This window comes from Ranitomeya imitator, chromosome 5, assembly GCF_032444005.1.
Source record: "Ranitomeya imitator isolate aRanImi1 chromosome 5, aRanImi1.pri, whole genome shotgun sequence".
In the NCBI taxonomy this organism is placed as follows: Eukaryota; Metazoa; Chordata; class Amphibia; order Anura; family Dendrobatidae; genus Ranitomeya; species Ranitomeya imitator.
In genome coordinates this window covers 56,309,445-56,325,334 of record NC_091286.1, presented here as the reverse complement: position 1 = coordinate 56,325,334, position 15,890 = coordinate 56,309,445, and the positions used below count along the sequence as shown (strand labels likewise).

The 15,890-nt window shown below is 41.5% G+C and overlaps 1 protein-coding gene across 1 annotated transcript in view; it reads left to right on the top strand.

Annotated features, from left to right (window-relative positions):
• WDPCP (WD repeat containing planar cell polarity effector) overlaps positions 1-15,890 on the top strand; it is a 380,247-nt gene that overhangs the window by 198,506 nt on the left and 165,851 nt on the right. The window contains exon 11 of the mRNA XM_069768696.1: positions 4,361-4,549. Coding sequence (XP_069624797.1) covers positions 4,361-4,549 — 189 coding nt within the window. The remainder of the gene's footprint in view (positions 1-4,360; positions 4,550-15,890) is intronic.

The following is a 15,890-nucleotide window of genomic DNA, read 5'->3' as shown; positions in this document are numbered from 1 at the left end:
ATGATGCCATCCATATACTACACACGCAAAAATAAGGATTCCTGCTCTTATTCTGTTTGGTATCACTGCAACTATACAGTAGCATTGAGCAGTGTAGATGTGCATCCAGCATTGAGAATTTGCACGCTCTGTTTCTATGCCTTTCGCTCAGTCCTTTACCTCTTTATAGACTTCAATATACTGTGTGACCTGACCCCTCGCTTTCCTGGCATTGCATCCTTGTTTCTTATATTCATTTTTTTGCAATATGTACAGCACATTTACGTTAGCAATGTTTGCCTACATACTGGGATAAGTTGCAGCCTTCCATTCGACGAATATTTTAAGCGTTCCTCCCAATGTAATCCCCAACATAGGCTCACGTCATGATGTGAACAGGTAGATTTGTATCATCAATATCCTTACTATCATCCAGTTTAGGGTCATCCCTTTCTCAATTTTTAGTCCCCCCCATCTCTGCTGTAATCTGAGCCTTCGGATGTCGCCTTGGCATTACATCAGTCAACAAATTTATTTCTTAAGACAAAACCACTGGTAAAACTATTAAATTTACTCTGTCTTCCTAGTCCCTTAAATTGCTTTACCTTTACACGAGACCCCATTCTGTGATCTTAGGCCTTAAGTTTATTTTTCTCTCTTCCCTAGTGAGGCCGCTCACAGCAGCTTTGGTGGAGAAAAAAAAAGCCCTTGACTCGCTATCTCCGGCACATTTGTGTTCTCACACAGGCCAGAATGCTCACGGTGCGGGGATTTAGAGGCCTTCCAGCTAATTGCCATCTTGTAAATTTAATTGGACTGACTCCCCAGACACTGTTCTTAAATCAATTAGGCTACGAGTTGGCTGTCACCTCTTTCTACCAAGGAGTGCACCATCCAAGTGAGGTCAAGCATCTAAAAGGGGGAAAGATGTTTCACCTCAACCACTGCGATTTCTCACAATTTAAAATTCAGTGTTTGCATTTAGATGAAGTATTTTTTTTTTACAGTTTTCCTTTTCGATTCATTATTTCAGGCAGAATTTCCTTATATTGGATCGTTACTGATTTTTCTTGGCTACCATCTCTTTTGTGTCCCTCTAATAAGGTTAAGCAGCGCTCTGACCGGACTGTCCTTGTTAATGAGATCAATTGACTTCTGGGGAAGCATCAACTGATAAATAATAAATCCTTTCCTTATTATTTTACAAGCCTTGTGGTTCTGGTCTTCGCCAATAAAAGCAAGTACCATGAACAACTAAACTACAAATAAAACCCTTGCTTTGGATATTAGACAAGTGTGATGTCATTTGTGAGACTTTTGCTTTTTTTGCCGAGGATTTCCCTCATAACTACTGATACAATGCATAACATGCATACTTAAATTATGTTCTTACCATTTCAATCTCTGATGTGTCTTGTGCTCTTAGGCTTTATTCGCAGTTCTGTTTTTTTTGTTGTTGTTGTTTCTTATGGAATAAATTGTAGTCTGCAAAATTATTCTTAAAGAACCATTCCAGAATGTTTTAGGCCAGGTTCACATTGCGTCAAGACAGTCTGTTAGACGGACTACGTTACACCGCGGCATAAACGCAGTGTAACGTAGTCCATTACGGCCGCCATTGACTGCAATGTCGGACGCATCGCTAGCGCACGCCCACAATGGGTGTGCGCTAGGGATGTGCCGTCATTGAGTGACGGACCCGGAGACGCGGGCTGCAGCGTTTCCGGGTCCGTCACTCCTACCGCAGATAGAGCTAGCAGCTGCACTAGTGCCATTGAACGCCAGCACTTGCGCTAGCAGCAGCCCGTTAGCGTATGTGCTGAATGGGCTGCTGCTAGCGCAGTGTGAACCCAGTCTTATTTGTGTTTCGGATGTGGTGCAACTAAGTTCCCTTACCCTAGTATTATACTCACCAGCCGCTGCCTTCATCTTTTATTGGCGTCTCTCCAGTCCCGCACCACTATCTTGTGACCTCAACTTTTGACTGACTGGAAGTCAGAGTTAAAGGGACTCTGTCACCCCCAAAAATTGTATATGAGCTAAGCCCACCGGCATCAGGGGCTTATCTACAGCATTCTGTAATGGTGCAGATAAGCCCCCGATGTATCCTGAAAAATGAAAAAAAAAACAGGTTATATTATACTCACCCAGGGGCAGTCCCGCTGCGGTCCGATGGGCGTCGTGGTCCGGGGCCTCCTATCTTCATACGATGACGTTCTCTTCTTGTCTTCACGCTGCGGCTCCGGCGTAGGCGTACTTTGTCTGCCCTGTTGAGAGCAGAGCAGTGTACTGCAGTGCACAGGCGTCGGGCCTCTCTGACCTTTCCCAGCACCTGTGCACTGCAGTACTTTGCTCTGCCCTCAACAGGGCAGACAAAGTACACCTACGCCGGAGCCGCTGCAAGAAGACAAGAAGAGGACGTCATCAAATGAAGATAGGAGGTGCTGGACCCGGATCGCGACGCCTATCGCACCAGACCGCACCAGGACCGCCCCAGGTGAGTATAATATAACCTTTAGTTCTCATCTTTCAGGTTAAATCGGGGGCTTATCTACAGCATTACAGAATGCTGTAGATAAGCCCCTGATGCCGGTGGCTTAGATCATATACGATTTTTGGGGTGACAGTCTCTTTAACGGTCAGAAGCTCTCAATAAAAGTCCATGAGATCCTCGTTCTGGCTCTCTTAGACTTACAATAAGTTGTGATTTTCGACCCATCCAGCAGGTCACAATCTACAGAAGTCTTACCAGAGTGGCGCCAACAAAAGGTGAAAACGGCAGCTGTTAAATATGATACCAGGTGCAGGGAGGTTAGATTGTTTGCACCTTTCCTGTGCTGCAATAAAAAGAAAATGCTAGAGTGGTGATTTAAAGAGGTTGGCCACTATTATTTTTTTTATTGCTAGCCTATCCTCAGAATAGGCTATTAATATCTGATTGGGGGACTGTGTCATCTGGCACTCCCACCGATCAGCTGTTACCGGATAGAAGTTACCAGATGCTTCCAGAACACCGCCGATCTGTCCAAACTATAGTGACTGAGGTCACGTACTGGAGATCCACCCCTTTATTTGGATCTATAATACCCAGATGTGCCAACTGTAGAAAAGATGGAGCACCGTCCCTAGTAGGGAGGTGCCGAAGTAACATAAATTAATTAATGTGTTGGTGTCCTACTATGGAGATGTTAGGTCCTGGTGGAACCTGTTCTCGAGACCCATGTGTCTGAACGTTGTCCAGACTCTTATACCAGTCTACGAATCCAACCCAGACTATTACTCCGTGTCAGTGTCCGTTCTGCCCCAGGTGTAGTCCATATGTAGCCCGAGTCCCGTCTGTGTGTGTGTTCATGACCTGGGATCAGCAGCTGCAGTACTGGGGACTGTCTAGGAGTTGTACCTAGCGGCTTCCAGCAGCTCACGCCCGACTCCACCATCGCTAGGTTATTACGTGGTTTTTTTTTCGGCTTGGTAAAGTGAGCTGTACAAGGGACTGGCTGCCACTGCTTGACCTTAAGGGAAATGTGCAATCAGACAGTGAGCTATTGTTTACGTCAGGTTTATTGTTAATTAATTTTTTTTTTACATTTTCAGCCATAATTTTTTTATATCACTATCCATATTAAAAATAATAATGTAGAAATTTTGCAATTTTTCAAACTGTCCTCTGTGGCTAGTTTAGACTTCTTTTTCATTCAGGAAATCATGAACATTAGCAGCAATAGAGCGACTCCGACGCTATCTTTTGTATGTAAGGCTCTAATGAGCGTGTGCATAGGTCGTTGTGAAGGGAGGAGGAGCAGGAGAGCTGTGACCTCGCCGATCGCTAATGGTGGATCCTGTGTGATCAGCTGTGTATAGAAGTGTGACGTGTCATTGGAATCATGTTTCTTCTGAGAAATGACAGCAAGGATGAGTCTCAAAAAAAAGTCCCAATGGTTACTGTGAAAATTGCAAGACTGCTAATATTTTTTAATAGAAATTGTGATATGAAAAAATAAAAATAAATTAACATTTAAAAAAAATATATACAGTGAACACAAAAAAATCACGATTTAAATATAGGTAATTTTCTTATGATACATTCCATTCAAGTTGGTTTATCCGTGGTGGGAAGAGTTTTCGCCATTTTTCAATGGTTTTCATATGACCCCATACAGTACTTAGCCTAATATGGCTGCCACCACCTTCTTCATTTATTACTCTGATGGATCACAGGATGTTTGGGCTCCTAAGTAAGTTTTTTTTTTTTTTAAATTAAAAAGTGTGCAGCTATGTTAATGTGTATGTTATGTATAATTCCTGATGGAACGCCATTCTGACACATGATCATGGTATTTTTTTGGTGACATTTTATTGTATTTATTTTTTTTCCCCAAAGGTGCTTTATCCAGAGGACAGTTGGGCCCTGTGGAGCTCGTCTCTCAGTACCTCCGTCATGAAGAAGTAGATGAAGCCATTGCTATTCTGACATGTTTGAGTTGGAACACTGCTGGCCAACAATGCTATACATGCATGAGCGCCATTGTAAACCAACTCTTACGGCAGAGGCTCACCCCTGAAACAGAAGGTGATACTATGATTTCTTTATTATTTTTATTTTTCTACATATACATGTAAAAAATACCCGAACATTAAACAACAACTCAGCCATTAACTGTCATTAGTTGTCGGGCTTCACTGCCATCTATAACACATTACATAATCATGGTGTAACACCTCCACATCATCCCAATAGTTGGTTATTTGGAATAGCAAAAAATATTCCATGGTTTTCATTTTTTCTGTCTTTATATGCTTTTGCAATGTCAATGTAAATCCGTTTTTTTTTTTTTGCAGAAATAATTGACAAAAGTGATAACCTTTCTTTTTTTCTTGCATCAACATCCAAAACTGTGCCAAGGGGCCATAACTGAAATAGCACTGCATAGATTATAGGAGATGATTTTTTTGTTGTTAAAGGGATTGATCAGGCATAAAATATTGATGACCTGTCCTCTGGGGTCTCGTACCCTACACCTGGACTGGGCTGATCAGCTGTTATTAGCTTCAGCGTTGAATGGAGCTGGAACAGCACGCTTTTATGCAATGTGTAGCGGCTGCTACATACAACTGCACAGCCGCGCCTATTAGTTACCTGGACATCCCCTTTAATTTGATATGGTAAATCTGACCAATTGTTTTCCTATATAAGTGTTACACACTTAAAAATGATTTGTTAAAATGACTTAATTGTATTTACACGTGAGCAACTGAGATTGATTAAAAATCGTCGTTCTCGTCAGCATATTGCTCTGTGTAACCAGGACATAAACAGCAGCCTATGAGCACTGAGCGATCTGTCACAGATCACATTTCTGGTGTGCATAGAGCCGTCTGCCCGTGTAAACAGGCAGCTAAACGACTGACAATCAACAAACCAGGTACTGCTCAATGGTCGCTGAATGCCGCACATCAACTAATGCAAACGGAGGTTTATTCCATGACATCTTATCAGTAAGGCAGAGTGGGCCTTTCTTATTTTTTCCTGTGCACAGCGTCAACCACATTAAGATGCTTGGCAGGAACCGCAGCTCAACCCCATTTAATCCAAGAGGCTTTATTGTAGGGCCACTAATAGTATCAAAGACAAAATCTCCTTTTCTCCAAATTAGACCGATGGCAGTGATGCCATGCAGAAAAAAATGTTGAAGGGTCCCTGTAGACTGGATAATTCTTCAAAAATACCAAAAAGGCAACAAAACCCATAAAGGGTCTTATTCTGAAGATCTATATGGTCATATATACAATGTTCACATGTTAGAATCGTGTAATTACGTCTAAGATGATTTACGATTCCAGATCAGTCTGCAAAATACCTTTGCTGTAATTTGATGTAATTCTTCCTCACTCTGTTTCTTCCACGCCCGCTCTTTGTGTCTTCTCTGTATATCATTTAATATGGTACGCGAGATGTTAAAATATCATTGGGATGAGAAGGAAATACAACAGTTTAATTATCTCTAATTAGTATTAATGAAAAGAACAGAGTCAGATTGGTGCAAATAACCGCTGTTATCTTTACCGCTGTTTTTTCTTATCAAAAAGCTGTAGTTAATTGCTTAATAATAACTTGTACCTAAAATGAGTCTCCCGGAAAGATAATGAGCGTGTTTACAGGTCATCAGAATGCCGTCCACAAGTGGCCCGCACCCTGTTTATTCCTAATTAATTGCAGTTCATTTATATTCTTTTTTTTTTTTTTACCTATAAAACTAGAAGTCCAGTATCCAAACAGATAGGGGGTTTAGGCTTTTTGTTTGCGTAACCATGCACGTGTTGGTTATGGACCAGCCAGGTCTTTGCAAAAGAAGCTTCTTTCATCTATCACACCAAATATATAGCTTTGTAATAAAGACGCTACTGGCAAAGAGCTATATTCCAGGTCAAGGTTCTCCATGACCATGTACACGTTTTTTTTTTTGGTGGACTCCTGTTCCAAGTTGCATGAACTAACAGTAGATCTACAGCGACAAATTCAGACTAGTTGCTGGTTTATCTGCTGTATTCTCACCATCTCTGGCATTAACGCGACTCCTTCCACTGGTTCCCTGCCTGGGTCAGTACAGCCCGGCCTCCTGCAATGATATTTCATTCCATGTGACCGGCGGCATCCTGTGTTTTTTTGATCTTGCAGATTATGCTGAGGATTTGTGGGTGATCAACAGCAAAACCTGGAACAATTGGGATTGGTATCAGAAATTGATTTCCTAGATCGATTCACAACCAGAATAGACCTATTACACCACATGCCCGTTTATGTGCAGATTTCCTGCCCACAAATCCGCCTGGAAAATCCATGGCATTTCTGTCATCTGTGACTAGAGATGTGGGTGGATCAATTTTCGGGACTCTAATCCAGTGTCCAGGTCAGTGGTATCTGGCGGCTAGATAGGCTAGACTCATGAATCTCTTATCGGTATTCTCAGGGCAGAGTTTGATTTATCATAGTTGGCGCAGCATCATCTATACCACATGACACACCGATGAAAACGGGCCAACCTTCACTAATCAAAAGTGAATCCAGGGATGCCGGAAGGTAAGAGAATAGCGAGCCTCTTGTCTAGTCACCAGGTACCGCTGACCTGGACGCTGGGCCGGAGTCCTGTCAATCGGTTCACGCATCTCTTGTGACTCTTTGACATGGAAGCCAAGAAGGAGGCACAGACTTAGACGCAGATTAGCTGTGATATAAAGAAAATACTTTTAAAAATATAGGTTTTTAGATGGCAAACAAAATTGCTTTGGCCAATAACAAAGCCAGAAACCACAGGCATTTTTCAATTACGGTAGGTATTTGTTTAGTTTGTTTTTATAAAAGTCATCACATTGCATCCTATGTGATATTTATGCCTTTTTTAAGAGCTTGGGAAGGTGGGCTCAACTATTATAGGGCTTATTATTCTTTTATAGGACCACCACGGTTTTCTTCATGCATTGTAGTATCTCTCATTGTCATACATTTTCATATTTACTATAAACATGTAAGAAGGCAATAAAAGGAGAGCGCAAAAAGTCATTGAAGCTACTATTGTTATTTACAAAAAAAAAATCTTTGCCAAAAGCCATTTTCATTTATTTCAAACACAGCAATTAATTATTAAGTCGTTACAGTATATGACTTGTAATACTCTTAGCTCCATTACTGTTTCCCAACTTGTTGATTCTCTGTAGATAAGTATGTAAAATGTGTATCCAATGTGTGTGACCACTTAAAGGAGGCATATGAGTTAAGAAGAAATGGCCTGTCTGTTTGTTTTCTGGAAAAAAACAAAGTGGACAGTCTTACTGCAGCTTAGTCCCGTTGATATAATTCTGTACCTTAAAAGAAATGAAAATCTTTTTTTTTTTTAATTCGTTTATTAAACATCAGAAAACAGAGAACAATAAGACACACATGTTGCTTGCAACCAAGCCAGTACAAATGTATACCCCAAGTCTTATCAGTACATATCTTAGTACATAGACCTGGTCTCACAAAACTTAAAATAATACAGTATATCTGAAGCCGGGCGTCTCCAGGTGCCCAGGGGAACACAGCAGCTGCTAAAGAAACCCTCCTGTGTGAGTATGTATCAGGATTATGAGCAGGATCGCAGGAGCTCCAGCCAGACACGTCCTCTCCGCTCGACTACATAGCCACGCCCCTAAAGATCTAAAATGAAAATCATTTGAATTCAGTTTTTTACTCAATAAACCGGTTATAATACGATTTCCGTGATACTAAATCTGCATTTACACTGACAAATAATCGTGAACGAGCCTTGTTAAAAACTCTAGTTTCAAACAGGCTGCTGATCACCTGATGTACCAACAAACCTTCTACATTGAGTGAAATGAAATTTTGTGCAGTGCAAAAGACCATCTTTCTCCATGGTGCGTTGTCCTGTGTAAAAAGGACTTGCACTGTCAAGAACATTGGCAGTCTTTGTGCACTCTGCAATCTATTACAGATCAGTCTGTCTGTATAGGTATTAAATGACCACCAATCGTTAAAGGTTTACTGATGAGCGCTTGTATCGTACCTCTGGTCGGTCCTTGTATATAGATTCTTAGAGATGGAACCAATGAGAAAGCACAATTCAATCTGAGAAATCACCTTTCCCCAGGTTTAAGATATTCATTTGGCCTCATGGCATCAATTCTAGATGGGTGTTTGATTTCCCGGAGAAAGGGTGCTGACCAAGGCAAAAGCATATGTATGAAGGCGGTATGTAGATAAGCAAACTGAGAAAAAACGACTCACTTTTGTTGGGTTGTGCAAAAATGGACTATACCCTTAGTAGTGCTTATTTGGGTTTCTTGGACGCCCGCATGCTCAGTAAGGCCCAACTGCTGCACAGTTCTGATGAAATACTCCCCTGTGGTGAGCTTTGACGTGTAGATAGATGTTTGCACTCCCCATCAGCGTCTGGATAGTAGAAGTATTTTCCTACAACGAAAATGTAAATCTAAGGCCGTTCATAGACATTAGATAATTGCTGGCCGAAAGATCATTCATCTGTTCCTTGCAGAGGAGCACTTGTTCGGCCGAGCGCTCCGGCGTGGTTTCCGAGAAAGCCACCGGCTCACTTGTCGGCCAGTGACTTATCTCAAGGAGATTGATACGATCACCAGTCATCTGGCTGGCGTCTCCATACACACTAGAACATCAGCCGAGCCGGGTCCGTAGAAGCGCTTGGATCAGCGCGAAACGGCCGTCGTCGTTCCCTGCTCACCTCCCTTCCATCTGCACTCCCTCGGGCCGTAAAGCTGTTATTTTTCATGTCTTAATAAAGGACTGGACCACACGAAGCTGGGTGAGTGCTGCCGCATATTTTTCTTCATTTTCATGACAGACCAGCACAGAGCTTCTTTAAATAGAAAGCTCTGTGTTTTGGGTGGTCAGCGTAAATCAGCTTTACCAGTCATAAGTCTCAAGACGTTACACGAACACCCAAAGAAACAAACTCTTGATCCTTCCACTGATAAGTCTCATCTGTTCTATACTCTTAAAAGTGGTAGACAAACTTTACTTCTTAAAACTATCTCATCTCTGTTTCCATTCCTCTTTATGGTAAAATAATTGCCTCTGGTTTTACTTTAATATTCAATTTAGATAAAAATGTGTGTTTTGAAATCGCTTGTGTTCTGTGTAGCAGAAAATGTACCATTAAAAGCCAGTTTAACACAACGTTAGCTAGTCAGTGTTAATTCCCACTGTGCTTCCTAACACACTGTTATTGCTGTGTGCTTATTACAAAGATGATAGCTCCATGATACCAATAGGGGCTTCAGACAGGAGTACATTTGTTTTCAGCACCGAGTTATTATGTATGAATCTAACAATTTTGAAATGCACGGTACGGTAATTTGTTTTCCTTTTTATTAGTAGAACCTAGTGAGCCCTTTTCATTTAGTGGGATGTGACGGTTATCTTCAATCTTCAAGATCTTTTTTTTTTCTTTCTTTAGCTTCAAGCTGAGATTTCTAATGAATTTGTAACTATAGAAGTAGCGATTCTTATTCCGGCTAGGTCAGAATGTTCAACAACACCAAACATGCTGTCAGAAATCAGAAAAGGCGAAGGAAAATTCTTGTCTTGGAGGAAATAAAAAATACTGTTCACTTTTCATCTAAACCCACTGCTGATTTGTAAAATAAATACAGAATTCAGCTTATCTTGATGCGTTTCTCTTATAGTTCTGAAAATTGCTGATTTATCCTACCTGCTTTCTGCATAGAATTCATTTCTAGACGCTATCCGGCCATTAAAGAGTATTTCCAATTAACATAAGAACCTCCTAGTGGGACCAAGGAAATCTGCCCGAAGACCAATATGTTTTCTATAATCACCGTCAATGGCGCTGTCAACTAATTTTCTCTACACAATAAAGAGGTTATTCAGGGACTGAATAGTATTTTATTTATTTTTAAACTTTTTACCTTTTTTTATTTATCGAAGTAGATCACCCTGACAGATCCTTTCCAGCTTTTCAGAAAAAAAAATATATCTGTATTCAATTAAATCTGTACGATAAGAAAGGAGACAAAAAATTAGGGTGAAGGAAAAGTACGATGAGATAATTTCGGGAGTAACATTTTTGGAGTTGTCTTTAACCCCGTCACCCCTGAACCTGTTTTCACTTTCCTGACCAGGCCAAATTTTACAATCCTGACTAGTGTCACTTTACCTGGAAATAACTGTGGAACGGTTCAACGTATCCCACATTGTACTTTATGTTAGTGGTAAATTTAGGTCAATTTTTTATTCCGTTTACTAGTGAAAATATCGAATGTTTGGTGACATTCTATCAGTATGATAGAAAATACATAAAAATGTACACCATTTTAAAATCTGCACCCATCAAAGTGCTCAAAACCACATTCAATACGTTTATTAACCCTTCAGATTCTTCACAGCAATTAAAAAAAAATGAAAATGTTAGTTTTTCCCCACAGAAATGATGCTTTAGCCCCAAATTTTGTATTTTCACAAGGGTAAGAGGAGAAAATGGACTATGCAATTTGTTGTGCAATTTCTCCCGAGTACACCCACACCCCATATGTAGTGGAAAACTATTGTTTGGTGGCACATCAGGGCTCAGAAGGGGTTGAGCACCATTTTACTTGGAACTCCAACTTGGCTGGAATAGACAGCGGACACCATGCCGTGTTTGCTCCTGTTTGTTCCTAAACAGTGGAAACCCCCAAAATGACCCTATTTTGGAAACTACACCCTTTAAGGAAGATATCTAGAGGTGTGGTGAGCACCTTGAACCCTCAGATGCTTCACAGAATTTTATTGCACTGAGTAATTTAAAATGAAAAAATAAATTTTTCCCCTCTTAAATGTTGATTTTGCCACAAATTTTTTCATTTTCACAAGTACTCCTGAGTGTGATGATACCCCATCTGTGGTGGAAAACTACTGTTTGGGGACACGGCAAGGCTCGGAAGGGAAGGAGTGCCAATTGAATTCTTGAGCTCAATTTAGTTTGTAATAGATTGTGGATGCCATGTCACATTTGAAGAGCCCCTGATATGCCAAAACAGCAGAACCCCTCCACAAGTGACCCTATTTTGGAAACTACACCCCTTGAGGAATTCATCTAGGTGTAGTGAACATTATTAACCCTCAGGCAAATCACAGAATTGTTTCACATCGCCTGAATAAATGGAAAATAACCATTTTTCCACTAAAACGTTGCTTTGGCCTCGAGTTTTTATGAAAGGTGCAATTTCCCCTGAATATGCAAATACCCCATATGTCGTCAAAACTACTTTTGAGACACAGTACAAAGGTCAGAAAGAAGAAGCGCCATATTGGAGCTCAGATTTTGCTGGAATAGTTTAAGGGTGCCAATTCACATTGGCAGGGCCCCTGAGGTGCCAGAACAGCAGAACCCCTCTATAAGTGACCACATTTTAAAAACTACAATTCCAGTAAACTAACTACATTTTTATTGCAGCCTCAAGTTTTTAATTTTTATCAGAACTACCGTAATAGGAAAAAATGGACTTCTCAGTTTGTTATGCAATTTCTCCTGACTGCGCCAATACCCTACATGTAATCGGGAAATTCTTTTGAGGCACAGTGCAAAGCTCAGAAGGGAAAGCACACCATATTATAGTGCAGATTTTACTGTTTTGGTTTGCGAGTGCCATGACCCACTAGGAGAGCCCCTGAGCTGTAAGAACAGCAACCCCCCCCATAAGTGACCCCATTTGTACAAACTACACCTCTCAATAAATTCATCCTACGGTGCATTTATCATATTGACACCACGGGTGTGTCACAAAAGTTTATACCATTGGCAGTGAAGAAAAAAAAATTAAATTTTTACCACAAAAAAGGTAAGAAGATAAGAAGAGGCTGCTCAAACTGCTGTCCACCCTGTTTTTCAGAATGTCCGTAAGTGGTATAGATATCTCCAGGGCACAGATCTGTAGACTAAGTCCGTGAGGACAGGGACCTCTCCCCCTCTCTACCAGTCTGTCACTGTTAGTTTATTCACCACTTTTTATAATTGTATTTTCTATGTAAACTCTTCTCATGTACAGTAACCTGGAATCAGTGGTGCTCTCGAAATAATAATAATTGCTGTAACAGAGCTTCCTACTGCACATACTCAAAGGCTTCTGTCCATTTAACATTTTAGGACAGATTTCTATTTGTTTTGGCCTCTGGACAGGTCCTCAAAGGGATATATGTGTCATTGAGGTTGGTAGCCTCAGTGATGTAAGCCTGGAAAAGCATTCTCATGTATAGTGATGTGAGAAATAATAGGTAGTGATGAGCGAGCGTGTTCGTGTCCTAATCGACTATTTACGGCATGCTCGAACGAAAAAAATGCTCAAGTCGAGCAGGTGCGAGACATGCAGGTGCGGCGACTCAAGCATTTTTTTTTTAGCACGCCGAAAACACTTGATTAAGACATGAGCACGCACGCTCATCAGTATTAATAAGGCGTGTCAAGGGCCAGGTTTACTAGCGGCAGAGAGATGAGTGTGGCTGGCTGGTCACAAATCCCGATCTCGGGGCGTGGTATGGCAGATAAAAAAAGGAGACCAATTTGTCTCTTTCTGTGACTGGAGGTGAGAAGTCTTCCTGTGTTAAGTCTCCTGCCAGAGTCTTTTGTGCTGGATGTTACGCTGTCCGGGTGAGCCGGACCAACACGTATATTCTACTGTACTTGGACTATTTTTTGTTTTCCTTATGCCCACCTGGGCCATTATATGCTTTATTTACTGCACGGTTTATGAAGTTTGAATGAACCTGCCGGGATAATGTTTAATAACTTGCTTCCCATGTATTCCTCAAGTGCTACCAAGTGAGCGGAAACTTTACATAGTGGAACATGGAGGCCGCTGATGTAATTCCAAAATGATTATCTCCCTAGACAAGAGGAATGTGATTTGCTAATTAAAAATATTTAGGAATTTACCGGTATATGCGATATAATTTTTCTAAGTTACCTCTTTTTAATCTCGAAGATCCCTTTTAAATTTGTAGAGCTCTTTAAATTGTACTTGTTAACAGGGACTTTGGCTCATTTTAAAATAAGAGGAATATGAACCTTTATTTTCTATGCCGAGATATACGGTAATCTTTTAACCCCTTTCTGACATTAGACGTACTATCCCGTCGAGGTGGGGTGGGCCCCTATGACCACGGACGGGATAGTACGTCATATGCGATCGGCAGCGCTCACGGGGGGAGTGCCGCCGATCGCGGCCGGGTGTCAGCTGCTTATCGCAGCTGACATCCGGCACTATGTGCCAGGAGCGGTCACGGACCGCCCCCGACACATTAACCCCTGGCACACCGCGATCAAAGATGATCGCGATGTGCCGGCGGTACAGGGAAGCACCGCGCAGGGAGGGGGCTCCCTGCGGGCTTCCCTGAGCCCCCCGCAGCAACGCGATGTGATCGCGTTGCTGCGAGGGTCTTACCTCCCTCCCTGCTTGCTCCAGGCCCGGATCCAGGATGGCAGCGGATCCGGGTCCTGCAGGGAGGGAGGTGGCTTCACAGAGCCTGCTCAGAGCAGGCACTGTGAAGCCTGCACTGCTCTAAGTCAGATCAGTGATCTGACAGAGTGCTGTGCACACTGTCAGATCACCGATCTGTGATGTCCCCCCCTGGGACAAAATAAAAAAGTTAAAAAAAATTTTTTCCAAATGTGTAAAAAAAAATTAAAAAAAATATTCCTAAATAATGAAAAAAAAAATGTATATATTATTCCCATAAATACATTTCTTCATCTAAATAAAAAAAACAAAACAATAAAAGTACCCATATTTAGTATCGCCACGTCCGTAACAACCCAACCTATAAAACTGGCCCACTAGTTAACCCCTTCAGTAAACACCGTAAGAAAAAAAAAAAAACGAGGCAAAAAACAACGCTTTATCATACCGCCGAACAAGAAGTGGAATAACGCGATCAAAAAGACAGATATAAATAACCATGGTACCGCTGAAAACGTCATCTTGTCCCGCAAAAAACGAGCCGCCATACTGCATCATCAGCAAAAAAATAAAAAAGTTATAGTCCTGAGAATAAAACGATGCAAAAATAATTATTCTGTAAAATAGTTTTTATCGTATAAAAGCGCCAAAACATAAAAAAATGATATAAATGAGGTGTCGCTGTAATCGTACTGACCCGAAGAATAAAACTGCTTTTTCAATTTTACCAAACGCGGAACGGTATAAACGCCTCCCCCAAAAGAAATTCATGAATAGCTGGTTTTTGGTCATTCTTCCTCACAAAAATCGGAATAAAAAGCGATCAAAAAATGTCACGTGCCCGAAAATGTTACCAATAAAAACGTCAACTCGTCCCGCAAAAAACAAGACCTCACATGACTCTATGGACCAAAATATGGAAAAATTATAGCTCTCAAAATGTGGTAACGCAAAAAATATTTTTTGCAATAAAAAGCCTCTTTCAGTGTGTGACGGCTGCCAATCATAAAAATCCGCTAAAAAACGCTATAAAAGTAAATCAAACCCCCCTTCATCACCCCCTTAGTTAGGGAAAAATTAAAAAAATGTATTTATTTCCATTTTCCCATTAGGGTTAGGGCTAGGGTTAGGGCTAGGGTTAGGGTTGGGGCTAAAGTTAGGTTTAGGGTTTAGATTACATTTACAGTTGGGAATAGGGTTGGGATTAGGGTTAGGGGTGTGTCAGGGTTAGAGGTGTGGTTAGGGTTACTGTTGGAATTAGGGTTAGGGGTGTGTTTGGATTAGGGTTTCAGTTATAATTGGGGGGTTTCCACTGTTTCGGCACATCAGGGCTCTCCAAACACGACATGGCGTCCGATCTCAATTCCAGCTAATTCTGCGTTGAAAAAGTAAAACAGTGCTCCTTCCCTTCCGAGCTCTCCCGTGTGCCCAAACAGGGGTTTACCCCAACATATGGGGTATCAGCGTACTCGGGACAAATAGGACAACAACTTTTGGGGTCCAATTTCTCCTGTTACCTTTGGGAAAATACAAAACTGGGGGCTAAAACATAATTTTTGTGGGGAAAAAAAAGACTTTTTATTTTCACGGCTCTGCGTTATAAACTGTAGTGAAACACTTGGGGGTTCAAAGTTCTCACAACACATCTAGATGAGTTCCCTGGGGGGTCTAGTTTCCAATATGGGGTCACTTGTGGGGGGTTTCTACTGTTTAGGTACATTAGGGGCTCTGCAAACGCAATGTGACGCCTGCAGACTATTCCATCTAAGTCTGCATTCCAAATGGCACTCCTTCCCTTCCGAGCTCTCCCATGCGCCCAAACGGTGGTCCCCCCCACATATGGGGTATCAGCGTACTCAGGACAAATTGGACAACAACTTTTGGGGTCGAATTTCTCCTCTTACCCTCGGGAAAATACAAAA